This window comes from Grampus griseus, assembly GCF_964374135.1.
Source record: "Grampus griseus genome assembly, chromosome: 1".
Taxonomy (NCBI): Eukaryota; Metazoa; Chordata; class Mammalia; order Artiodactyla; family Delphinidae; genus Grampus; species Grampus griseus.
Genome location: NC_139017.1, coordinates 144,973,237 through 144,999,574, shown reverse-complemented (window position 1 = coordinate 144,999,574; position 26,338 = coordinate 144,973,237). Strand labels below are relative to the sequence as shown.

Below are 26,338 nucleotides of genomic sequence, written 5' to 3'. Positions count from 1 at the left end.
GCAAGGCCAAATTCAGCCCAAATCCAGTTTCAAGCGCAAGTCTGGAGTAGGCCTTGTGGCTCTGTCAGCAAAGCAACCGACTGGCCCCAGGGCTTTCTAGCCCACCTGGGCTTGTTTGACTCTGGCCAAGTACATCACCATCGAAGCCTGTGAGGTTGCTACCCCCAGCCGCCCAGGGGAGACCGAGGCAGCCAGCAAGACAAAGAACCAGCTCTACCAAACTCCTACCCTGAAAACATCTCTGTCTGCTTTAAGGATAAGAATTTACAAGCTCTACTAAAGGATCTTCTAGTGCTGGAGGAAGAGCAAGGGGAATAAGGGATACAGTGAAGAGGAACTAAAGCCCCAAGGCCCAGCTCAGATGCCACCTCTGCAATTCTTCTGAGAATCTACCTTTGGCAGGCACCGTATTAAGTCATTTAGGTACATAATCTCAGTTAATCCTTAATCCTTAATCCTTACAATCCCGAAAGATAGGCAGAGGTAAAACATTTTGCCCACAGCTCTGGTAAGTGGCAGGGCTGCAATTCAAGCCCAGAGCTGCCTCCAAAGCCCTTGCTATCCTATACCTGCTTATATCCTACACAGCTTTTTCTCACAGAACCTAGAGGCTCTGTCTCTCCTACGATACTGTGGGCTGCTCCCCCTCCCCACCTGTACATGGAGATGCCTGGCAAGTACTGACTGAAGGAATGCGGGAGCCAACAGCTGAGCAGGTGGTTTACACAGGGACTGGCTGACCGTGCACATCTCTACAGACCCATCCAGAGCCCCAAACCGTTGCTAGTAGAGCCTGTGGGCAAGTCTTCTGCAGAGCTGGCTCTGCCTTATAGTTCCATGTGCGGAGTGGACAGACATCTGGTTCCTTCATTCCAAGACTGCCGTCAAGGACACTTCACACTTCTCCAATATGCAGCAGCACAAACATCCACAATCAAGTAATTTTCTAAACAAGTACATGTCTGTTAGTAGACCACTGAACCCATTTTCTGAGCTGTCAGAGAGGTGAGGTGCTGGGGCACAGAAGCTATTCAGCTCATTTGTTCACCAAGCAGATCAAAGTCAGGAAGAACTTTCTCGCCGGCAACTATTCAGCAATGGCATACTTTTCTGAGGAGGTAATGAGCTCCTGCTACCAGAGATGGGGGTGGTGGGTGCCAAACATGGAAAACTATGTGAAGAGTTACAGGGGAGGCTGAGGACCAGATTACCTTGAAATTCCATTCCAACCGTGAGACTCTAGGATTCATCAGTTGGATGCCTGTAGGGAAAGTCCTAATAAAACCAAGTACTGTGGAGCCAGGCTGGAGAAGTAGCCCACGTCTGGGGAGCTTTCAAAGAACAGAAGAGACATGAGACATGGGCAGAACTGCTGAAACCAAAGAATTGCCAAGCCCAGGTCTGGTGTTTGCCCAAAGATGCCATGGAGCATGAAGGAAGGGCAGCCTTGAAGAAATAGTTCTGTCATCCATAAATGTATTCACATCTTTGAAAATCAATTTACATTTGTGTTTTTTACCACACTTAGGCATATTTTTTTTAAAAAATTACTTGTAATTTATACTGACCTGTTTCCAACAAGGAATCGAGATAATGCTTTTGTTACCATATGAAGCAACACTCCAGCAAAAAGGGACATGGCTTAGCAGAAGTGTTCTCCTTTATAAATCCAGCTGGGACTAGGACTATGACCAGTTGGTTAAAAGAAGAAACATTTCTTTCAGGAGCCAATTTGGCTGGGTTTGCCCATATGAGGCGGCACTTAGACCTGGTGGCTCTGGCAGATGATTTGAACACTTTGCTGGATACCAGAATCACCCAGACAGCTTGTTAAAATTAATGTTGCTGGGGCCTACCTCTAGTTTCTGATTCAGGAGGTCTGGGATAGGGCCAGATAATTTGTATCTCTAACGAGTTCCTAGGCCATGCTGGTACTGCTGGTGCAGTGACCACACTTTGAGAACCACTGCTCTAGATCCATCCCTTCTTCCATGTAGAGTCGGCAACTGGAAGCACAGAGGGATACGGTGAGCCACTCCACGGTCGTGCAGCTGGAAGTCACCTCTCCTGCCACGAAGCTGAGCGCTCGGTCCTCATCACCACGTTGCTGTACGTCACTTGTATGGCATCTTGTAATTTATAAAATGTTTCTACTTCTACCAGTTCATTTTTGTTTTCATCTTCATAACTACTCCCTGAGACAGGAAGGGCAGGTATTATTACCTTCATTCTAGAGATGTGGGAACTGAGGCTGAAAGAGGTTCAGTGACTTGCCCCAAGTCAAACAGTAGTAGTTTGTCAAAAGAGAGATTCAGATAGGCCCTCTAATTCCAAATCTGACTGTCTGCTCCCTGAAGCTAACTTCATTCATTAGAGGCATTGTTCTAAGCACTTCACACATATTAACTTATTTAATCCTCATGACAATACTATATACTATATCGGTTCTGTTATTACACTCATTATACAGATGAGGAAACTGAAGGACAAAGAGGTTAAGTAACTTGCCCAATGTTACACGGCAAGTAAGTAGAGAAACCAGTGAATCCAGTGAATCCAGCTTCAGAGCTCCCGTTCTTATTAAGCCACTATATCGCAGAATATAAAATTTATCTGGTTTAGGACAAGCTAAGACTGACCACCTGCAAAGTAAAGCCTGGCATCCAGATGAGACACTCACTTTGACAGCATACTCCTTGCCACTCTGCAGGCTCACGGCACCTTGAACTTTGGCATAGGCTCCCTCTCCAAGCAGCTCAGAGGTCAGTTTGTACGTATCTAGAGGTGAAATGGGTGAGAAGAATAACAAGATGAGTCACCCCTTTGCATAGAAGGAAAGAAGAGCTGTGTCACTTGGCTTCCCCAGTCTGACAGCGCAGGCGCACGAGGACTCTGCAGTGCTCAATGACGAGAGTCTAGTGCTCCCAGCCGCCTTGGGACTCGGCTTCACAACGACCAGGCCACATCACTGAAGGATCTTGTTCCTCATTTTAGAGATGAGGTCAGTGAAAGAGGTTCAATTCGGCACATGCTTCCCGAGTACCTACTATGTGCCAGACGACATCGATGGGGACACAGCGAGGAATAAAGTATAGTCCCTGCCCTTTGAGAGTCACGATCCAGTGGGGAAGACAGACACATACACAAGTGACCCCAGAATAAACCAGGCAGTGGTCAGCACTCTATTGTCACAGAGGGACAAGACATAGTAAAAAAAAGCAGGGGAAGGGAAAGGTTAAATCTGTTGAGGGAGTCTGGGGGATCCTCACAGAAGGGATGTGATTTGAGTGGACATCATTCATTCATTTACTCATTTGTTGAGCACCTCCTATGTGCCCAGCTCTGTGCTAGGAACTGGTGATACAAAGGGGAATAAAGCGCTGTTTTATTTTATACCACACACAATGGAAGTCGGAGGTTTTTTTTTTTTTTTTTTTTTGCGGTACGCGGGCCTCTCACCGCCACGGCCCCTCCCATTGCGGAGCATAGGCTCCGGACGCACAGGCCCAGCGGCCATGGCCCACGGGCCCAGCCGCTCCGAGGCATGTGGGATCCTCCCGGACCAGGGCACGAACCCGTGTCCCCTGCATCGGCAGGCGGACTCTCAACCACTGCGCCACCAGGGAAGCCCTAAGTCGGAGGTTTTTGAGACATTTTCAGAAGTCACCGGCAGGAAACAGGAGATAGAAGTAAGATGCAAACGGATGCCTTGAGGTTTTTAGGGTGCTGAGTCAGAGCGGCTCTAACACAGCAATAGGCCTGGGTGAAAGTATATTTAGGTGGCCTGCCCAAGGCCCGCTCCTCACAAAGAGCACAAGCTCTCTGACCCCCTTCCAAAGGAAGCCATAGCTCTATCATGGTCTCTGCCGAGGCCTCTCCTCCCTTGGTCTCCATTCTTCAGCTTTTTCCTCTTGAGGCAGCCTAGCATTTAAACCCACAGACTACTGAGCAGAATACTTTTAACCATGAAATTAGATTTTATCACTCTTAGTCATGAGAAACCCCATAACTGCACAAGCCATCCCTGAATAACAGGAAATACTCTCGTGTTCATTGAAAGAGGAAGACTTGTTGATTTGGAAACTATTCTAAAAAACCTTGGGACTTTTGTTCATTCCCCAACCCCCTCTGCCATGCACACACATCTACTGTTAAAGACAAACAGACAAAACCTACACTAAGCACCCTGTTGGTTCCATCAAGGTTTGGTCTCACAGCTGTAAGTATTTTAAATGACGTGCTTCTCTTACAATGGACACTTGGGTATTAGCCTTTGCGTGTGTCAGGATAGGTTGGTGGCTGGAGGTCCAATATTCCTGACTCATAAAGGGCTTGTTTTTAGGACCACTCTACAAAACAGTCAGTTCACTAGTATGTCTGTAGTGTTGGTAAGAGGGACCGTAAAGAGAAGCTATTTAAAGTTTCACAATGAAAGAAACAAAATAGATGATGGGGGCTCGGTCACTCCTAGGAGGAGCTACTTATCCTTTCAGTCCTTCGCAGGAGTGTCCAATGAGTCACTTCATCCCATCTGGTGCCCAGTGATAACAGGACCAGCACTGAGCCTGGTGCCTCACACACTGTTCAAAATGTTTGACAACTCAACATCGTGTCCCCTGAACACAACATGCACTATTAAACAGAGTCAAACTCATCCAGCACAAGTAGTTGCAATCTCTATAAGCTGAATTCTCTGCTTATAGAATACTGAAGTTTCTTTCCTTCTTTCTTTCTTTCCTCCTTCCTTCTTCCCTCCCTGCCTCCCTCCCTCCCTCTTTCTTTCTTTCTGCCGCGCCACGTGGTTTGCGGGATCTTAGTTCCCCAACTAGGGACTGAACCCTGGCGATGGCAGTGAAAGCACAGAGTCCTAACCACTGGACCGTAAGGGAATTCCCTAGAAGATTTCAGTTTCATTTGCAGCCATGGCCCTTGACGTTCCCTCTTCCTCTGACATGGCTGTTCTACCTCTCGGCAGCTCCTCCAGGACCAGCTGAGGGAAAGATCACATCTGAAAAGCAGCTGAAGCATACCAGGCGATCTCACTCCACGTGCAACCGTGACACACTGGCCTTTCTGCTCCCTGATGAAATGCTCAGACCATTCAGAGGAGGCTTGTGCACCATCCAAGAGCTTCTCCCATCCCTGCACTCTCTATCACCCCTTTCTGTAAACTCTCTCACCCCTATCTTTCATGCCTATCACACGGAGAACCATGAAGCTGGCTCTAAGATGATGCAGCCTATGACCTTTACCCCTGGGCTACCAGGACACTCCTCCCATGCCTGGGAAGCCACCAACCCAGCTCTAAGAGATCAAAGAGAGTGACCAACCTTCAAACTTTCCTGGCAAGGAGTCAGTGGCCCGGGCCTTCCGCTTCTTCTTCTTCCTCTTGTCACTTTCTGCAATGGGAACAGGTTCACTGCTGCCCATCTCTGGGAGAAAAGAGGAGATAGAAGGGAAATATCACTGGACTGATCAGGCTATAAGTTCACCCAAAAGGAAAAAAAGGAGGGGGGGACCCAGGAGCTTTCCACTCACATTTTAAAAATATCTATGAGGGCTATTTATCTGTTTTGACCCAAGAGGCAAAACTAAAAGCAAAACGATTATAGATCATTAACTGTGGAAAGGAACTCAGACAGATACGCTAGATTAAAAGAGGATAGCAGAAGCCTGCTGTAACCAAGCTCATTAGCACATGGATTTAGATCTGCCCCCAAACAGAACAACGAATCCTTAAGCAGAATCCCACATGTGACATCCTCCTTCAGCCTCAGCACCAGAAAGGCAGGACCCAGGGAGCTTAAGCAGGAAGGGAGGCGGGTTTGCGGTGGGGGGGGGTGGGGTGGTCCATGCAAATGAAATCGCATGCTGCTCAGTAACATCCCTGTGGATGTGCATAGGGACTCAAAAGGCCCTCAGTGGAGGCTGCCTCTGTGACGGTACAACAGGGCAGGGGTGGGTTTGAGGATGGCCCTAAATTCCTTCATGTCCAAGAGCACAGACTTGAGTGCTTGGGAGGCCAGCGCATACCCTCCCTCCTCAGCTCCTTATTTGAGAGGAGGCAGGTAGGGTCCATTCAGAAGCCTGCAATTGACGGGTCTACACCGGGTTGCTGGATGCAGTCATTTATTGCAAAAACATTATTATCTCTCTGGCAAGCACCTGGCTCCCCACCTTAAAGGGAGGATTTGTGAGGCAGACATTCAGACATTGGACAGATTGGGCAGGAAAGGGTGGGGACAGAAAGAATAAGCATGAAGACTGAGAGGGGGAAAGAGAAAAGGAGGAATAATGAACCAGCAGCCAATCATAGTCCTGTTTCTAAGACACTGGAGTAAGGGCCTTCCCATGTTAAAGATAAATTACTTATAGAACATGCCATGCCCTTGATCCAGAGTGGAGCCTTAATACTCTTCGCCTGCAGTTAGAAATAATAAGATTTCTCTGAAGTCTCTGGGTCTAAATCCCCACCAGGGTGATTAAACCTTTACATCCTTCTAAAATAGAGGCGGTCGAGCACTGATGGGGCATACAATGTGAGTGACTTTTAGACCAACCTTCAATAAACACAGGCTCTGGGTTGCTGGATGTTTTTTTCTGAGATTTTGAAATGGAAGCTGGCTCTTTGCCCATTGAGGGGAAAGGCCCACTCTCTTCTCAGAGGACCCCAGCTGAACATGATCAGAAAAATGGCAAGTCTGCTCAGGAAGATTGATTAGAGCCTACGCACGTCTACTGCACACTGTTCTCAGAAGCAAGTACACACAACCATTAGGAGAAAGCACACAGAACAATGGCGCATTTCAGTACCACAATCCAGAACCTGGTTAAGCAGCCAAGTGTCTGACAGCTCAATTGAGCTGCATTCTTCCTCCCATTTCTAGGATCTGATGACAGTAGACTTTCATTTACACTTTAGAGAAGATAAACATGTGGAGGAAAGGAATCCACAGAGGATCCCCAAGTATTACTCTAGCCAACAGCTTCAAGCACAAGATATACCTGGGGACTGCGACATGCTATGAATTCAAAGAACCGAACTCAAACGGCAGCAGCCAAAGATCCACCCTCACCAAGGGAAATCAAAAGGAAAAGAGCTGCCCAACACAGTGAGAAATTCTACAGAAATGAAACAAGGCTCACTCGTCTCCAGGACCCCAGGAGAGGGGTGCTGGCCATTGGGACAGCAGGCTGAGAAGGAGGGACCACTGCCCCTCTTGCCCTGCCCTTGAGTGCAGTCCAGTGGCACCCCTCCCCACCCCATCTATTTTCTCACCAGCACTGCGAGCTGAGTGCAGACAGGACAGATTTGGGATTCACTTCTCTTCCTCCTTCCCCTGCCCACACTCTGAAGGAGGGCCAAAGTACAAGCAGAACAGCCCAAAGGCAGCAATGGAGAGGAGCAGCAAGACAGCTGGCGGTGTTATAGTTCATGGGGGACGCGCAGACATACTTATGACTCTAGCTAGAAAACCCCGTTAGCTGCAATTTATACTTGGTTTTCACCACAGCAGGGCTGAGGGAGCCTCTCGTGGAAGGAGCATACCTCTGAGCACTGCCGCATACATGGTATTAGATTTTATGGCTTCACACACAAAAAGATCGAGTACCTGGTCTATTCTGCATGGATTTCAATGGAAGAGGGTGAGCCAGAAGGGACAAATGGTTAAGACTTTCCTTGGAAACAGAACTTGTTGAAGGAGAGTTGTTTTTGAAACTAGGAAGAAAAAAATGTAGGAAGACAGTGAAGTGAAAAAAACATGCTTAACTTCCCTGTTTACAGCGGGGGGAGCGGGATGGAGATGTGTCATAACCTTACCAAAGGGCTGAAAGCTCTTCACCTGGAGTCTGTCCATACACTCTATTGGGACCTTAGTTTATTATGCATGCAATCATTTGAGAAAGGCTTCCTCAGGGTGTGATGCTCCACAATCAAGCTGGCTTACCTCCTTCCTTTGGCCTAAGAACTCCTCTCAGCCATCAAAACCCAGCTCAAAAGTCTCCCCACCTTAGAGTAAGTTAAGGTTTGCACAAACACTTTTGAAATCTATGCAAATAGATGGTGTTACTGCACAGATCACGAATCCAGTGCTCCATCCTCTGTTCCCAAACACCCTGCTAGCAGCTATACTAGAGCACTGGTTTTATTTGGCCTTGAGCTCTCTCTACTGTTCCTAAAGGCCAGGGCTATCCTTGCCTGTTCATCTCTGCGTCTCCTATGAGTTGTGGTGTGGTGTCAGACATGTATCAGGCATCAGAAAACGTGTACTGAAATGAGAATGATATGAGAGGACGCACATCCTCGGGGTTAGGTGCAGGCCTGTCACCCAGGCCCTCTAGGTAACGAGTGCACACACTGAAAGAAACGTAGGTACACCTTTGCCCTGCAGGCAGCACAGAGTAAGGCTTTACTCAGTCTATGAATTCCCTGATAAACTCCCTCTCAACAAAGCCCTATGACTCAAAACGTCCTTAACTTTCTAGCAAGAAGCCTGGTCTTTGCTATAGGATTGGGCGATGTGTCTGCTATTTCAGAGGAGGGAGTGAGCACTTCCTTCATGTCTGTAGACAGACCTCAGCTGGCATGGAGGCTCCCAGCACTTCACTGCCTCCAGCCCTTGCTTTCCTCTTGGGCCAGGCTTGGCGGTTGGTCCACTACTTGTGTATCCGCGGAGGTAGAGCTAGAGAGGAAGCACACTGCTGACAGGGAAGGCTCGTGGGCTTGGCATCGGGAGACCTAAGTGAAAGTCTGGTTCAGATATTACTAGACGTAGCACCAAGACCAAGTTACTTCGCCTCTTAGCGTCTCCGTTTCCTCATCTACAGGTTAGGTTTAAAAATAATACCTGCCCTTTCCAGCAATGCTGTGAGGACCCAGTGAGCTACTTAATATAAATGCACTTCAGAAAAACATATATGGGGCTTCCCTGGTGGCACAGTGGTTGAGAGTCCGCCTGCCGATGCAGGGGACACGGGTTCGTGCCCCGGTCTGGGAAGATCCCACATGCCGCAGAGCGGCTGGGCCCGTGAGCCATGGCCGCTGAGCCTGCGCGTCTGGAGCCTGTGCTCCGCAATGGGAGAGGCCACAACAGTGAGAGGCCCGCGTACCACAAAAAAAACCCCCAAAAAACACATATATGTATGCATAAGTCTGTATGCACATACAACAGAGTAGAAAGATTAGACAGAAATACACAAAATTGTTAAACTACTACAATCTGAAAGAGTGCCTATTATGTGCCAAGCACAGGTATTTTACATACATTATCTCTAATTCTTACACTAATCTCCAAAGTAAATATTTCACCATATTTCAAGTGAGGAAACTGAGGCTCAGAGGTTAAATTATCTACCAAACACCAAACATCTAGTTAGTGGTTTAACTTGGATTCAAACACAATGCTGCCCTTTCAAGTCCAGGTCACATCTTATCTATAGTAGTTTTCTCTGTGTGATAGGGTGATTTTTATTTTCTTCTTTATATTCTTCAGTATTCTCCAAATTGTATACAATGATGTTTATTACTTTTTTTAAGTGCTATTGTTTCAGTCAAGTTTCATCTTTAACAAAATACACAGTAACATTTCTCCAATGCACACTGGAATTTAGAGTCCAATTGTACAGTTTTACAAATTATACCTAGATTTCTTTATATTGAAATTCAACAGCAGGCAAAGAAAAAACATTTCAGGAATATTGGGGCCCTGAATTTTTATAATCTTGGAAAAACAACAAATGGCATTTTAACTTTTATCTTTATAAATGCTATGTTTTAAAAGGAAAAACTCTGTGAAAAAACCCCCAAATAATGCACGGAACATCTGCACCTGAGATACACCCTTTCAAATCCTGGTCTTCACACTGTGTGAGCTTTGGCAAGTTGCTTAGTTTCTCTGAGTATCAGTTTCTTCATATACAAAATAAGGTCAGAGTAAGGCCTGGCCTCCCTGGATCACAAGGCTTTTGTGAGGATCAAATAAGAAAGGAGAAGTGAAAGCACTGCTGACTTACTCATTCAACAAATACTGTTTTTTATTTGGCACCTACTGATTGTCCAGTGCTAGACAGTGAGAATATAAGAGAAGACACAGTCTCTGCCCTTATCGAATTTAAATCCACTGACATGTAAAACGATTTCAATTCAGTGGGACAAGTGCTATGACAGGGGTACCAGGTGCTGTGGAGCAAAAGACAGGCGGCTAACTCACTATAGGTCACTAGTGACCAGTTTGGTCACTAGAAGAAGGGACAGGTAAGCTGGAGCCAGCCAGGAACCAGCCAGGGTGGGGGCTGGGAAGAGAGACAGAGGAGGTGCATGAGCTAAGGCCTGAAGGAGAGGCAGTATGGCCAGCTAGTGCCACTGCAAATTGTTCAGGCTGGCTGGAGCATAGAGTATGTGGGGAGTGATGACAAGTCAGCTGAAGGGGTGAGCAGGGGCAGATCATTTGCAGCTTCACCACCATAGTATCATCACCATCATCACTATTATGTGTTTCTATTCCTAGGCATAAGTTTATCTTGTTTTCTCCATTAAAGTAAGTGTAGGGATGCATATTCTCCTTTCTTTGTAAAACAGGTATTCATTGGAGGCGTAGTAGGTGCTAAAGATACAGATCCAACCACCAACCTGGCTCCTTCACGGGGAGAGGGCCCAGAGGACCCACAGAGCAGATGAGGAGCGGCTGAGGGGTCTCACCTGGGGGGACTACCAGAGCCACAGATATTCCTAACATGCCAGTACCGAGCCACTGTACAGCCCACAAGTCGACCTCAAGGCCCCCCTTCTGAAAGAACTGTGTCATTTCTCCATGAGGTCTTATGAGCCACATGGCCCCCAAAAGGCACCAGATCTGTTCTCCACCTTTTGGTAGAGCTTAGAGAGAACTAACCAGCTCTAACATCTGGTATGTCACACCAAAGACGATCATTCTTCCCCAAGAACATGACTCTTCTGGCTAACTCAGCTTGACAAACTTAGCTCATGCTCCTCTCCCAACCACCCTAGAGTTCTTTTCAAGATCTATGATTCACTTCCCAACATGTGACAGCTAGTTCCCTCAGTCGTTAGAGCTTTCTAGAGAAGGAATAGTGGTGACAGTAAGCTGATGAGGGTAATTATCAATTCATCTGCCTTCTCAGTCATCAGCTGGCTGAGGGCCCCCAAACAAATGGAGAACTGAGAAAACGAAAGGGAACTGAGGAAATGAAAGGAAGGGGGATGGACACTCCTAAGGAAGAGGCCAAGATTAAGAAATCTGAGCAGAGGAGGAGGCAGTGAGGAGGAATGGGGAGACTAGCCCGGGACACTTACTTCTCTGAAGCAGTAGTAATAGTAGTGGTAGTACACACACTTACATGGTGCTTACTCCATGCCAGGCAATGTTCTAGGCATTTTACAAATACCACAGTTTACATATACTGACTTACTTAACCTTCACAACTCTATGAGGTAAGTACAACTATTATCCACATTTTACAGATGAAGAAACTGGGTGCAAAAAGATTAAGTAAGTTGCCACGATCACATCGCTAGTAAGTGGCAGAGCTCAGATTTAAATCTAAACAGTCTGGCTCAGAATTCAAGCTTTTAACTATTACAGCATACTTAAACATTAATGCTGAAAGGCAGAAGGGGACAGCCAGTCAGAGTTAGCTGGGCACCAACAAGAATGCTTTTATTTAGAAACCTTAGCACAGAGCCTCCCCACTGATGTGCTGTGAGTGAGATACTGATCCTCTCACCAGGCTGAACAACATCATTTTCTGTGTGCTACGATGTCCAAAAGGTTGGGTGGCACTGCTCCAGCTTAAACACAAGGGCATTACGACCATATTATCACGATTATATTAATCTAAAATCTAATTTATCAGAAGTTTCCTCTCCTTGCTCTGGGATAGCTTTGTGTTTCGGCCTGTTTTGTAGGATGAGCTACAAGCCAGTCCAAGCACATTATTCCATGGCAGTTCTGGTATCAGGACAAGGCTACTGTATTCTTCTTTTGTCTGACCTATTAGTTGGTTGATTTGGTTTCTGATGGTATCACTACCACGTAGGGGACAAGGTCAAGGGTACACTCAAATGGAAGCTAGTCAAATTTAACACACGGTGGATGAAAGGAGTCCCCCTGTGAAATCAGCTTGTCCTGATCAAAGGACGGTCTGTTAATGTGATTCCAAGGGGCTAAGGTATTTCACAGGTTTGCTGCAGAGTCCAGTGTGTAGTGGGGCTGGGCGGCATTACGCAGATTGCAGTCTCTCACTCAACTACAGTGAAAGCAGCTTGAGGCCCACTAAGGTGCCAGAGGGGTGGTGATTCACAACAGGCCTCAAACAGGCTGGGATGGTAAGATTCCCAGGGGCAAAAGGTCTAGCTTCAGGCCCACCTTCTTCCTCAGTTCTGATTCTGGGATCATATGCAGACTGCAGAGCTCTCACTGCATCACCTGGTGGAAGGAATGAGAACAGGAATGGTGCAGGGGGTAAAGGGAGTGTGTACTTAAGAAATAGCAAGGAGGAAAACAGAACTACCATATGACGTAGCAATTCCACGTCCGGGTATTTTTCTGAAGAAAATGAAAGCACTAACCTGAAAAGATATCTGCTCCCCATAAGTAAACAACCTAAGTGTCCACTGATGAACGAGCAGATAAAGAGTGGGAGATACACACACACATACACATATACATACAATGGAATAGTATTCAGCCATAAAAAAGAATGACATCTTGCAGTCTGCAACAATATGGATGGTCCTTGAGGGTATCAGGCTAAGTGAAATAAGTCAGACAGAGAAAGACAAATACTATATGATCCGCAGGACTTCACTTATATGTGAAATCTTAAAAACAAAACCAAAAAACAAGCTTATAGACACAGAGAACAGATTGGTGATTCCTGGAGGTGGCAGGTGGAGGGTAGGTGAGATTGGGGGTAAAAGGGGTCAAAAGGTACAAAATTCCAGTCATAAAATAAATAAGTCATGGGATGAATGTACAGCATGGCAACTACAGTTAATAATACTGTACTGCATATTTGAAAGTTGCTAGGAGAGTAGATCTTAAAAGTTCTCATCACACACAAAAATTCTGTAACTATGTATGGTGATAGATGCTAATGAGACATTGTGCTGATTATTTCACAAACATCAAATCATTATGTTGTACACTTGAAACTAATATAATGTTGTTATGTCAATTATACCTTAATTTTTTTAAAAAAGAAAGAAAGAAATAGCAAGTAGGAGTAAAGGACTGGATTTGTGTAAGCAGGACTGTATAAAAAGCTGAAAAAGGCTGAAGTCAGCTCATCCAAGCTTATTAATATGGTCTACAAGGCCCTCCAACATCCAGTGCCTGTCACTTTCTAGCCTCACTAACCGTCAGTCAGTCATTCTTTCAAGGAAAAATGAAAATAGGTAGTTCAGCTTGCAGTTCACAACCCCACAAGTGCTTCCTTGAGACAAGCGCTGTGCTTTGGTACGCAGCAGGAGTGCTTTCGAGCATTTCCACTGTGTCATGCAGAACATTAAAAAGATGTGTACTCAAGGGCTGAGATTCAATAAAATTAATAACTTTTACTGCTTCATCAAGGACATACTTAAGTGAAAACGGCATTTTTTTAAAACTGTGAGTGCATAGCAATAAGAATACAATGACTGCTAGTGCAGTTCAGTGCCACTGCCTTGATTCGCGCTAAGGCATCAGCAGTTTTGCCCACTGTTGCTTTGCAACAACAAATAGCATCTTGGCACTATTATGAAAGTAGTCTTGACCTTGCAGATATCTGAAAGGTTTTCAAGGATCCCCAGGGTCTGTAGAGCACACTTGTGAACCACTATTCTAGGCAATGGGGAGGGACTGGGCCCCACTGGAGCTATGCTTTAGGGCCATCAAACCAGCTGTGATGGCAGAATAAACTGGAGGCTGGAGGGGGATGAGAGGGCAGAGCGAGGCTGTGGCAACAACCCGGAGGAAGGCAGGGAAGGTGTGTGGCTGAGGTGGGGATAGAAAGGAAGAGGAAGAGGTGAGGGGTGTGATGGGGAGTGGTAATGAAGCCAGAGAGGCAAAGCTGGTCCTGGTCCTGCCCAATGACTGGAGATGGTGGAGGAGTCCAAGACCACTATCCTCCTTGAAGGGAAGGCACGGAGTCTAATTTCTCTCTATCCCCACTGCCCTGTATGGAACCAGGCACACAGGGGGACCTCGATATATGCTTATTAACCAAAGTCAGGTAACTGTAAGAGCAGTAGTACCATCAAAGAAGGGGAGAATTCAGGAAGGGAAGCTGGCTGGGGATGGGGAGCAGGGGAAGACTGTGCCCCGGGAAAGCTTCAGTTGAAGGAGGGTGACATAGCAGCAAAGTCTGAAAACTCTCAGAACAGGCTAAAGCCATTCTCACCTAGCCCTCATCTGAAACAATCTACAAATGAGGCATTGTTTATAAACCACCAGGCATGATGAGACCTCAGGATACTGTGTCATACAGAACACTTCAAAATGTCCTCAGATATGTCACAAATTTTTAAAACCTGGAAAGATACATCTCAAGCCATTATTAACAATAGTTAACTTTGGAAGAATGAAATTGAGTGGGTACAGAATTTTACTTTTGATACTTCTGTTGTATTTGATTTTGTTTTGTTATGATACAGTCATTTTACCTTTATAATTAAAAGGGAATAAATATGTTTTCCTTACTGCATAGTTTTCCTTATGACCCTCTCTGCCAGTTTATTCTGGTAGAAATGTGTTCCACCCTACTGAGTAACTGTCTTAGGCATGCCAGAAAGCCCAGCTAATCCTAGCTGCCCAACAGAACACTGGAGTCTCTGACTCACCCCTTCCTCTGGAAATATCAGATATAGGTCTCCCAACTTTTGGAAAGTTCGCTTCACACCACTTTGCTTTTATGAAAGACCTACATTAGTATGTACCTGTTTTCAAGACATACTAAGAGGATTTTCATATTTACGAGAAAGGGTGAAAAGTGAAAATAGGGTTCAGCATTTGTCTTCCAGTGAACATTATAGAGGAACCACGCACCACGAGCAGTGAGAGTGGCACTGCCAAGCTCCCTCCCCAGGAACTACACTCAGCATCAAGCTGACAGAGCTTGGAACTGTGTCTGTGAGCATCTATGCTTGACCTCCGTTTATTTTGTGCATCCGTTAGCAAGATGTGTCCTAAGATAATTGCTTTACACCATTTCTGCTTAAGAAAGGTTTCATGGGAACACTCTACTTTCAGATAGTGGGGGAATCTGCAATTTCAACCTGATGCAATCTAAAAGGTTAAATAAAATGTGCATCCAATCTTACCTATAGGTCTGCCCAACTTTGCGAAGCAGACCCTCTGTAAACTTGAAATTCCAAATGCAATAATGCTCCTGTCAGGGGGCTGCTGTCTTCCAGCTGCAGGAAGTGTTTCAATGGCCTCTGTACATAGCAGACATTCTTCAGTTTTCCATTGGCCTCTGCTTCATTATACCTGGCATGAAAATCTTCAGAAAGCAGAAACAGAAAGGATGTAAAAATGCTGACTTAAAAAAAATGAACAGAGAAGATAAAGATCAACTTGTGTTCCCCAAAGCTATGTGTTACACCAGTAAGTAAGTAATCACAAGGCAATCACAGATTTCCCCAGTCTTTAAAATTGGAGCATGTAAAATGCTGACACAAAGCATGTGAAGATTTAACAAGGGTCTGGGTAAAAGTTTTCGGATTATGCTTCCATTGTGAGATTCCAGAACCAAAAAGATGTAACTGGACCTGAATGACAGATATGGGCACCTCTGTACGCTGAGGAGACTCACATGGAAGGTAAAAGCTGCCACTTTTCTGTTGTCCACTTTTTTAGAGATGAATGAGCTGTGGTTTCACCTCCTAGTGGTTAGGTCCAAGACTCACAGGCAGGCGGCACCAGGGTCAGAAAGGTAAAGTAGATGCTGAGAGCAGCAGGTGGCATGAACAAGAATAAGGTTTTATGTCAAATGCATAACTATTGCTAGTTTTCCATCGGTTGACTTCATTTTCTGTATGTCCACTGCTATTTTTAATCTCATGGCTCTAGTTACCATGTGTCAAAGTTGATTTGTCAATTTCTCTACTCAATGAATATGTACTTCCCCTTTTCCCAGTGGAAAAGCTCTAAAAATGTAGTTTAAATCCGAATTCTAGGCCCTGGAAGCCAGATGTGTTTCACGATTACCTCAAATCACATGTCCCAAACTGTACTTATCCCCAACCCCCATCTACCACCTCCTTCCTCCTTCTTCTTCTTCTCTATCAGATTATATCATTCTGCCAGTCACCCAGCCACAGAACCTTTAAATCATTTCTAATGTTGCTTTCTCCTCCAACCTCATAAACTCTATATATTCCCATTGGCAGGCTCTCCCTCAGCCTGGTATATAGTTCCTTGCAAACAACACCTATTCATCCTTCCAGGCCTAACATAAATTACTGAAAGTAGTCCCACAAATTACAGGAATAGTCCCTCTTTTTTCTACTTCATTCTGCATTTAATTGAAACCACATCTAAATACTATTGTAATGCTTAGAGTAGGCTATACTCATGCACATGTGGCTCTCCCATGAGGCCATAACCTCCTCAAAGGCAAGGACATGTCTTTTTCATCTTTGTATTTCCAGCATCTAATGTAGTATCTGGCACAAAAAAGGGCTCCAGTAAATATCTGAATGAATTACTTCATCCACAAAATATTTCTTTATTGTTCAAAAGAGAATGTCAGCACGTAGAATTATCCTTCATATTGTGCCTTTTATTCCCAAACAAATCTCTGTGGCCCAACGAAACTACTTCCAGGGCCCAAAGAAGCTCAGGTTACGTTCCATCTCCCTATGGCCACAAGGCTTCCAGGGGCAAACTTGAACACCTTGACTTTAACCCTTTGCCTTCAGTTTTGCCACAGGTTTAAACCCCTTGGTCCCTTCTTGTTGCCTATAGTAAAGGTCGGCAATTTGTTTTCTGTTAAGGGCCAGACGGTCAGTATCTTATACTTTGTGTGTCATATGGTCTCTGTCACAATTACTCAATTTTGCCTTTGCAGAGCGAAAGCAGCCAGAGATGATACGAAAATGAGTGATTGTGGCTATATTTCAATAAAACTTTATTTATGGATGCTGAAATTTTAATTTCATATGATTTTTGTGTCACAAAATATTAATTTCTCTTGAATTTTTCCCAGCCATTTAAAAATGCAAATGGCTTGCAGTCCAGACAAAAACAGGTGGTGAGCCAGATATGGCCTGTAGGCCATAGTGCGCCAACCCAGCTTATTTCCTTTCCTCACCAACTCCACTCCGCCACACACACACACACCTCTAGTAGGCCTACAGTAAAAACAACCTTCACAATTCCTCTGTGGACTTTGTTATTTTGCTGTTTGGAGCCACTCTAGGGCAGGGGAGGTAGAAAATGCATGGGCTTTTGAGGCCTAGATTCAGAGTCTGGCCTTACCATATACTAATGTGGTAGCCTTGGACATAATATTTAACCTCTCCGTACTTCACTGTCATCATCTATAAAATGGGGGCAGTAACACCTACATGACAGGGATTTTGTGAGAATTAAACGAGCTAATGTGTATCAAGTTCATGGCATAGTGCCTGGTTTATAATAGGCACTCGATAAATAGTAATTATTACTCTAGCTTGGGATATGGCTTCCCCAGATCAGCTGTGACCCTGGAAAGCAATCCAGACACTCTGTAAACCACAACTGGGCAGCAGGAGAGAATGAACTGAGAGCAAAGTACAAAGGCAGGGATAGAATTTGGAGGTTTTCAGACACATGACCCAGGATTCTAAGTGCCTGGTTTGCCCCGATTCCTTCTGACACCATTCCAAATTCCACTGGGCCTCCTTTCCTCCTCAGAAAGAACTTCTGACTCTCACACTACCTGAATCTCCTTAGCATTCCTTACCAAATACCCATATGAGCCCTGGAACCCTCTCCTCATTCCTGCACCTCTTTCTCGTATAGGGCTGGGAAAGGGTGAATGCGGCCAGATCAAACCTCACAGACTGGTCTGCCACTGGGTCTTAAGTAGACCAGGCACCCAACTCTCTCTCAATTATTCATGAATTTCCTGCTGTACAGAGAATGAACTTTTTTCAGAGGTCAAGAACTAGTCTCTCTATAGAAGTTTTAGAGCAAAAAAACCCACCAAGTATACAAACAAGGGTTCCCCCATAAACCATCAGCGGTGGGCAGATAGGACAGATAAGCTTGTGGTATCTGTCCTCGGTACAAAAAGCCAGATTTGAGCCTGGTACTTCCTTGCTCCAACACGTCTAATGGGGGTCTACTGCCTCTGGAATCACCAAGCTCCTGTGCTGTCACTCAGGGCCTCCACAGTCTTGCCCTAAGCCACCCCTCCTGCATTGTATCTTACTACTCCTCTGTAGAAGTCCTCACCTATAGGCCAGGCAAAACAGACAGTATCTACCTAACTACCCTAAACAATTTCCAGCTTCCCACACTTGTGCATAACTCAATCATAGCACCTGTAACATTTTACTGCACATCTCCCCCTAGACTGTGAGCTAGCAACAGGGCAGAGACTGTGTCTGATTCATCTCTGGGTCCCCTACACCTAGCACAGTGCCTGACATGGGGAAAACATCCAATAAATGTTAATGAATGAATGAAAACACCTGAAATTATTCCTCCCTTAAACTGTTTTAGTTGGACTCTTATTAGCAGCTAAGCACAGTCTGGGTCACTGCCAAGAAGTAGAAAGATCTAAGAAAAAGAAAAGAAGCATGACCAATGTGATCCAAGCAACAGAAAATAGGTTTTAAGAGTGAAGTAAAAGAAAGCAAGGCTGTTTAGCCTGCCGAAGAGAAGATGAGGCCCAACTCGATTCTGGCTTTAAGTCTACAAAAGGTCCTCATAAGAAAATCTTGATTTCATCCTCCCTTTATAATCAGAGGGAACTTTTCCATATTCATGGAAAATGGAACAAGAAGAAATAGCTTAAGTTAAGGCCAGAGGGGCTGAAGCTAAAGAGAAAGAACCAAATTAGGCACCACTTTTCCAAAGATACTTTTGTACTTTTTGACGAGTGAATTGGAGGGGTTTTGCTGAAAACTTTTTTTTTTTGGCCACACTGTGTGGCTTGTGGGATCTTAGTTCCCGGACCAGGGATTGAACCTGGGCTCTCGGCAGTGAGAACACAGAGTCCTAACCACTGGACCGCCAGGGAATTCCCGCTGAGCACTTTTGTTGAAGGCTGTGCAAAAGGAAATGAATATGCTGCTCTGTTCCTGTTTGCTGTGGAGACCAGGTGGGTGAAAACACAAGTTGGGTAAGATTTTCTAATAAGCCACTGACTTCTTCCCTTTTTATTTATTTATTATTATTATTTTTTTTTTGCGGTATGTGGGCCTCTCACTGCTGTGGCCTCTCCCATTGCGGAGCACAGGCTCCGGACACGCAGGCTCAGTGGCCATGGCTCACGGGCCCAGCCGCTCCGCGGCATGCGGGATCCTCCCAGACCGGGGCACGAACCCACGTCCCCTGCATCGGCAGGCGGACTCTCGACCACTGCGCCACCAGGGAAGCCCCGCCACTGACTTTTAATTGACCCTTTTTCCTATAGGCACTTTCTGTCATGTCATGTTTTGCAGTCCTGTGATGGAACAACCTAGTATAGGCATACCTCAGAGATACTGCAGGTTCAGTTCCAGACCACCGTAATAAAACAATTATAGCAAAAAAGAAAGTCACACAAATTTTTCGGTTTCTTGGTACATATAAGAGTTATATCTACCCTATACAGTAGTCGATTAAGTACGCAATAGCATTATGTCTAAAAAAACAATGTACATACCTTAATTTAAAAATATTGCTAAAAAATGTTAACCATCATCTGACAATGCAGGGTTGCCACAAACCTTCAATTTGTAAAAGACGCGATAATTGCGAAGTGCAATAAAATGGGGTATGGCTGTATTTCAAATTTTCCTGAAGAGACAATGGAAAGAAAGAGAAGGCAACAATGTCAGAGTAAGATAGTAGGGAAGATGGCCCTAAAAAATATATTTTCTATAAAAACAATACCTAACTGGATATTAATAATAATTTTTAATAGTATTACTATTAAAGCTAACATCCACTGAGCACCTACTATGTGCCAGGCACTGTGCTAAGTGTTTAACATAAGCTATCTCAATCCTCATAACAACCCCATAAGGTAGGTTATATATGTAGCCCCATTTTACAGGTGAAGAAACTGAGACCCAGGAAGGTTATATAACTTGCCCAAGACACACAGCTAGCAAGTGTCAGAGCCAGGACTCAAACCCAGGCAGTTCAACGTAGAGTCTACTAACTACTGTCTCCCTGTATAAGAAGGGTGACAGGCTGGAATTTAAACCTTAGCCCCTCTGAATCCAAGTTCATATTCTCAGCTACTTCCTTATACTGCCCCAAGCCAGGAAGAACAGAGCAACATATGACATCAGCAAGAGAAGAGATCTCAGATGTAAACCAAAAATACCCCCCATATTCCAGAGAAAGAAGCTAAGATGTAAGGATTCACAGATTCTAATGAGCACAACCAGGACTTGAATGCCAGCCTCTTGACTGCAAGTGGAGTCCTCTTTCCTCCATTATAGATTCTTGTTGAATTTGAGGGTGAGAAAATGAAGGAACAGTATGTGCCAAATGGGCTCCCTCCCCAGGCACTGTTGTAATGAACTGTTAAACTCACATTAGAACCTGTGCCTGAAATACCAAGGCGCCAGCAGCCTCTGTAGACTGAGTCTAAGATTCTAGTAGTAGAGATGGCAATGAACTGATTAATGGTACTACAGGAGCTGCCAAAATGCTCACATAGTAAACCAATCAAGCAGACCTAGACCAGGCAGCTACCACACTAAGTCAGTGGCTCACAGTTTAAGCCTGGACTGAACTATTTCAACAGCTTCCTTGTTGATGTCCCCATTCTCAGACTTCCTTTGCCCCAGACTAGCCTCCATTCTGCAGCCAGAATAAACAGAGCCCCAGTCATGGCATTTAAGCCTTGCAGCATAATGAAAAGAACATGGATCTTTGAACCCAACACTCATAGGTTTGGACCAAACTCTGTCACTTACTAGCTACATGACCTTGGGCAAATCACTTTAATCTTTCTGAGGTCCGGTTTGTTCATCTTTAAATTGGGGCTAAATATCTCCTTGTTACAGGATTCTGAGGATTAAATAAATTATAGTGCATCTAATATACTCTTGGCCACAAAGCAGAGTAGAGACTGGATAAATGTTAGCGTTCTTCTTCCCACACCCCTTTCTACATTTTGGCCACAATCAATCATTTCAGCTATTTCCCTTCCTCACCAACTCCATTCCTCTTCCCCAACACACACACACACACACACACACACACACACACACACACACACACACACACACACACACACACACACACACACACACACACACACACACGCCACCTCTAGACCCCTGCTCGAGCTGTTCTTTCTCACAGGAACGAACCTCTTCGGTCGTGCTGGGATTGATTTCTCCTTTTCCCAAACTCCCACTTTGTTTACATTCTTTACTACATTTACGATAGTCAGTCTGATTTCAGTTATTTATGTACTTACCTATCTTGCCAACAACACTGGAGGGAGAAGGCTCTAAGAAGAGAATTACTGGGGGTGGTGGTGGTGGGATGAATTGGGAGATTGGGATTGACATATATACACTAATAAGTATAAAACAGATAACCAATAAAAAAAATGAACATGCACTGGAAAAAAAAGAGAACTACTTATAGGAGGGCGGGAAATGCGTTGTTCTCCTCTGTGTATATTTCTCAATACCTGGGTCTTGTACACAGCAAGAGCTCAATATGCGTTTATTAAACTGAATCTTGCCACCACTGACTGGGCATCTTTACAGAAAGATCCTGGACTGAGTTTACTCTAAAATTCTGCTCTCACTGCCTGACTTGATCAACATGCAATTTTTAAAGTGTACTAATATTCCTAAACTGTTCCACCCCACTGGTTAGGAGACGACAGTCATTAAAACCATATTAAAAAGCAGAGTCGGGGAAACCGAAAATAGATCTGAATGATTTCTGTCTCAGTTTCTAAGTCTGTAAAATATAGAGTTTTGAGATGTTACATAAAAAGCGCTTAAAACAGGATCTGCCACATAGTAAGTACTCAATAAATGTTACAATTTTATTATAATGCAGTAGACTGGAAAAAACAGAGTCAGGACTTTTCACTTCTAGTACTATCTCCACCACTGACTGATGTCTTGTCCAATCTTGATCAAGTCCTTTCCCCTCTCTGGGCCTCTCCCCATCTGTAAAACTGAAGTAGAACCAGACGGTTTCCAAGCTCCTTCTATCTTCAACGAGGTATATTTTTCTATGATCAACAAAGAGCCTTCTGTTCCAGATGCTGAAGCTGCTGGCAAGGAAAAATTGTAGCTGCTGGTTCCCAGAGGAGAGGGGCCAAGACCAAGGCAAGGCCAGGACAACTGATTAGTAAACCACCTGTGCACCTACCCCTGTGTGAACTATAACACATTCAGTGCAGGTTCCTGAACAGAGCACCACCTCTCTGCCAAGAAAACTCACAGCAAAGGCAAGACAAGAGCCTGAAAACAATAGCAGCAATGAAGAATCCTGCCTTGTGCAGAATTCCTGCACTTTCTTACCTTTGATGCCTGTAATTAGGGCACCATCAATCTAAACTAGGGCCCTCCTTAGGCACAAAGAGAAGGAAGAACACAAAGGCCCACTCTGAGCATGAAAGCTCATAAAGCAAAGACCAAAGCGAGTAAATAAAAAATGTCACTGAATCATTCGACTGAACACACTGCAGAGGCCTACTATGTGCTAGGCAGAGGAGGTATGAAACAGACATGATCCCTTTCCACCAATGTAGTCAGAGTACATATGGGGTGACACATCCCAAAGCAGACTGTAATAAGAGCTATATTTGAGGTGTAGCCTCTGCTACGGAAGACGGGAAGGGGGCAACAAATCCAGTAGGGGGGACCAGAGAAGCTTCAATGACAAGCTACATGAGACACAGGCCTTGAAAGATGGGGAGGTGGGAACCTCAGGAAGATGGAATATAGGCAAAGGAACATGCAGGGAGTACTAGAGAAAAAAAAAAAACAAACTAGTTTATTTTGCCTGGGCCACAGGGTGCAGGTTTGGGAGAACAAAGGGAAACAGGGCAGGAGAGAGATTTGGGAACAGATTATGGAGGGACTCATCCACGAGGCTGAAGAGTCCAAAGTCTATATGGCAGGCAATGAGGCCCACCAAGGTTTCTGAGCAGAGATATAACATGATGAGAACACTGTCTCAGGAAGATCACATGGGCACCCATGAAAAGGATGCAAAAGGAACCAAATTACTAGATTACTATGGGAAGCTTCATAAGTATGTGTTGGAATCCAACAGCTCCTGTTCACAGAGCTTCTCACTGCCCAGGTTCAGCTTCATGTAATCTGAGTTTAAGAGGTGTTCCCTTGCCAGGCCCGTTAACCGTCAAAATCTGCTAGCATAACAGGACTTCCAGACAAAGTAAAAAACCCAATTAACCCTATGGATCACAGAACAGGAAGAGCTGATGCGGGAGAAGTTGGGGAGGGAGCACCAAAGTCTCCACCTGGCCCAGCTCCGCATAAAAAACCAACCCTGGATCTCCTCTTTATATCACTTCCAGCCAAGCCTTCTTTACAGGGGCTGAAGCTAAGTACAGTGGGGCCGAAAGCACTTGGTCAGAGGCTGCAGATCTAGTGAAACAATATATATGAAATGCCCAGCACAGTGCTGGGCACATGGGCACTGGTCAGTAAGCACTGACCCAACCTGCAAGGTCAGTTCCACCGATAAATCCCACTGAGGCTTCAAGACCTAAGTCACCTTAACTCTTCCCTCAAAGGCCTCTCTAAAGTACCCCAGTCCAAAATGACCTAATTCCTAGATATCACACCCATTTCATGTGCCAAATATTCAGCACCCAATTCATGACAGGTGCCATACAAGGTGACTCATGTAACCCCATTCAACCTTCACAATGACCCTCCTAAGCTCTTTTAATACAGGAGAAACTAAAGCTCTGAGAGGGGAAATGACTTTCTTGAGAACACACAGCTAGGAAGTGGCAGAGGTGAGATCTGAACCCACGACTGCCTGACCCAAACTCAAGCACTTCCAACACTTCAATCCTGTCACCAGCGATGGCCTCTTATCTGCTACTGACCATGTGACAGGTAGCCTGGAAACTCCCTATGGAGAGAGACGGTACCTGACACTATTCTCTCTCCTCACTGTACAGCGACCCACCTATGTCAGGGGCTTTTAAATGAAAACATCTAACTTTAAAATAATGGAGTACACAGATATGATAAATTCCTCACATGAAAAACTATTCATGACGTTGGACTGTCTGAGCCCTGAGCCCAGCCATATAGCCTGATAGGGACTGAGTCTCAAGCTGGCCCCAGGATGAGCTCCGATCTCAGACACCTGTCACAACCCAAGCCCCGACCCTAGGCACAGGCTGAGCCCGGACCGGAAACACACGCTGCACCCAGAGCTCGTCCCAGACGGAGCCCTGCCAAAGGAGAGCCCTAAAGAAGCGTCCCCTTCGGCTGTCCCCGCCCCCCGCAGCAGACTCTGGTCGTGACCTCGGGCCGTTCTGAAAGCCCCGACTGCTCCGTCCCAGGCACACGACTCATTCACAAACCCACCCCGCTCCCCGCACCATTTCACTGGCAGGGAAACCTCGCTGTCTGGGCTTTACCTCAGCTGACTCCCGGCAAGGCCTGTCGCGCACACCAACCACCTGCTCGCTCAGCCAAGAACACGGAAGAAGATATACTAGCCCCGAGAGGTGGGCCCAACGGCGTGTAGGAGCTGCGCCTGCGCCCTGATGGCCACGCCCAGCGAGTGGGGGCTAAGCAAACTGCGCAGGCGTGACGGGTGAAGGGCGGGGAGGTTGCTGGGATAGGGGGCAAGGCTTAGCTCCTTCTGGCCGTCCCTTTCCTGAGTGGAGGTCGGGAAACCCGGGAAGCGCAAGGAGGGAGGAGGCACGGCAGCAGCAGGTATAATTATATTTACCGAGCACTTCTGCATGCCGGGAAGGAATTTTTAAAATCCCTTTTACATATGGGGAAATGCTGCCAATCTTTTTAAAGACGAGAACGAATTCTGTAAAATTTCTTAAAAGGTTTGCGTGCCTGTAATTTCACCATGAGAGTTTCTCCTTGAGTAAAGTATTACCCCCAGTAGGTAATGGTGGTTTAAAATAAAAAACGTAATTAGTTCATTTCTTGCAGAAAACTACCTGCAAATAAATTAATATTTCAACCATCCCCCGACCCTCCCCCAGGCTGCAAGTGTGATGAGGGAGTGAGAGTGCTGACTTGAGGTTAAGGCAGGCCCTAACTGAGTGTGTTTCCTCCGTTGTGAAATGGAAGTAAACATCCCTCCCTGCCTGTGTCAGGATTGCTGTGAGGGTCTGGTGAGCAATGCTCGTGAAAGAGCCTCTTGGACTTCCTTCCCATCATCCACCCGACAAATGTTCGTTCCCCTTTCCCCTTCTGGGCTCAGTCTTCTCATCTGTATGATGGAAGGAGGTCTGGAACAATAGGGAACATTCAGGGCTTTGCTAGATTTCCCAGTCTGGGTGACAGCTGGAGGCAGGGCGGGTTCTCCCAAGCTTCTGTATTAAGAAAGTCACTTCCAGAATCTCTCAGTTCAACCTGAAAGCCCCTGTGTAAGTTGACCTCTCCCACCATCGCCTTCCAGGCCCATCCAAGCCTCAAATACTCAGAGGCTGTGCTAGCCTGTTCCCATCTCTGTTCCCTGAATGTCTCAAGAGCTAGATGATCCTCAGTCACTCAGGTCTGTGTTCCAGCTCAGGTTCCCAAAATTGCTGTGTTCCCTGCATGGCAACCAAGTTCAGTTAACAGCAGAGATGAGGGCTCTGGGGGGCTCAGAGGAGGAATGGCTTAAAGAAGGGCTTCCCAAATCAGTTGAGCTCCAGCCATGCCTGTGGCTCCCTTCACCACACACTCCACACAGCTCCTGATGGTGGGGCAGTGGGAGTGGCAGCAGGAAACTTCCAAGAGGCTGCAGTGTTCCTGGGGGCCAAGGGTGGTGGGCTATCTTTTACTCAGCAGGTGAATGCTCTGCTCCAAGGTGGGGAGAATGGCTGGGCAGCTAGGCTGCAGACGGCTTTGTTTTCCTGTTGGCTCAAGAGTCATAAAAATATTTGGAGCAGGGAATGAGGAAGCAAGCCAAACTATCCCTCTACCTTCAATACATTGCCT

At 45.6% G+C, this 26,338-nt stretch overlaps 1 protein-coding gene across 4 annotated transcripts in view; it reads right to left on the bottom strand.

Annotated features, from left to right (window-relative positions):
* The window catches only part of MKNK1 (MAPK interacting serine/threonine kinase 1), a 42,908-nt gene extending 17,983 nt beyond the window's left edge, over nt 1-24,925 (bottom strand). For 2 of the 4 annotated variants that reach the window (XM_082675041.1, XM_082675043.1), the window contains exons 1-5: nt 24,808-24,904; nt 15,320-15,501; nt 7,614-7,720; nt 5,331-5,432; nt 2,681-2,778 (exon numbers count right to left, since the gene is read on the bottom strand). In XM_082675041.1, coding sequence (XP_082531167.1) covers nt 2,681-2,778; nt 5,331-5,432; nt 7,614-7,629 — 216 coding nt within the window. In that variant the 5' untranslated portion in view covers nt 7,630-7,720; nt 15,320-15,501; nt 24,808-24,904. Of the gene's footprint in view, nt 1-2,680; nt 2,779-5,330; nt 5,433-7,613; nt 7,721-15,319; nt 15,502-19,857; nt 19,992-24,807 lie in introns of all 4 variants that reach the window. The other 2 variants (XM_082675040.1, XM_082675042.1) reach the window with 2 other exon arrangements.
* Between the last annotated feature and the right edge of the window lie 1,413 nt (nt 24,926-26,338).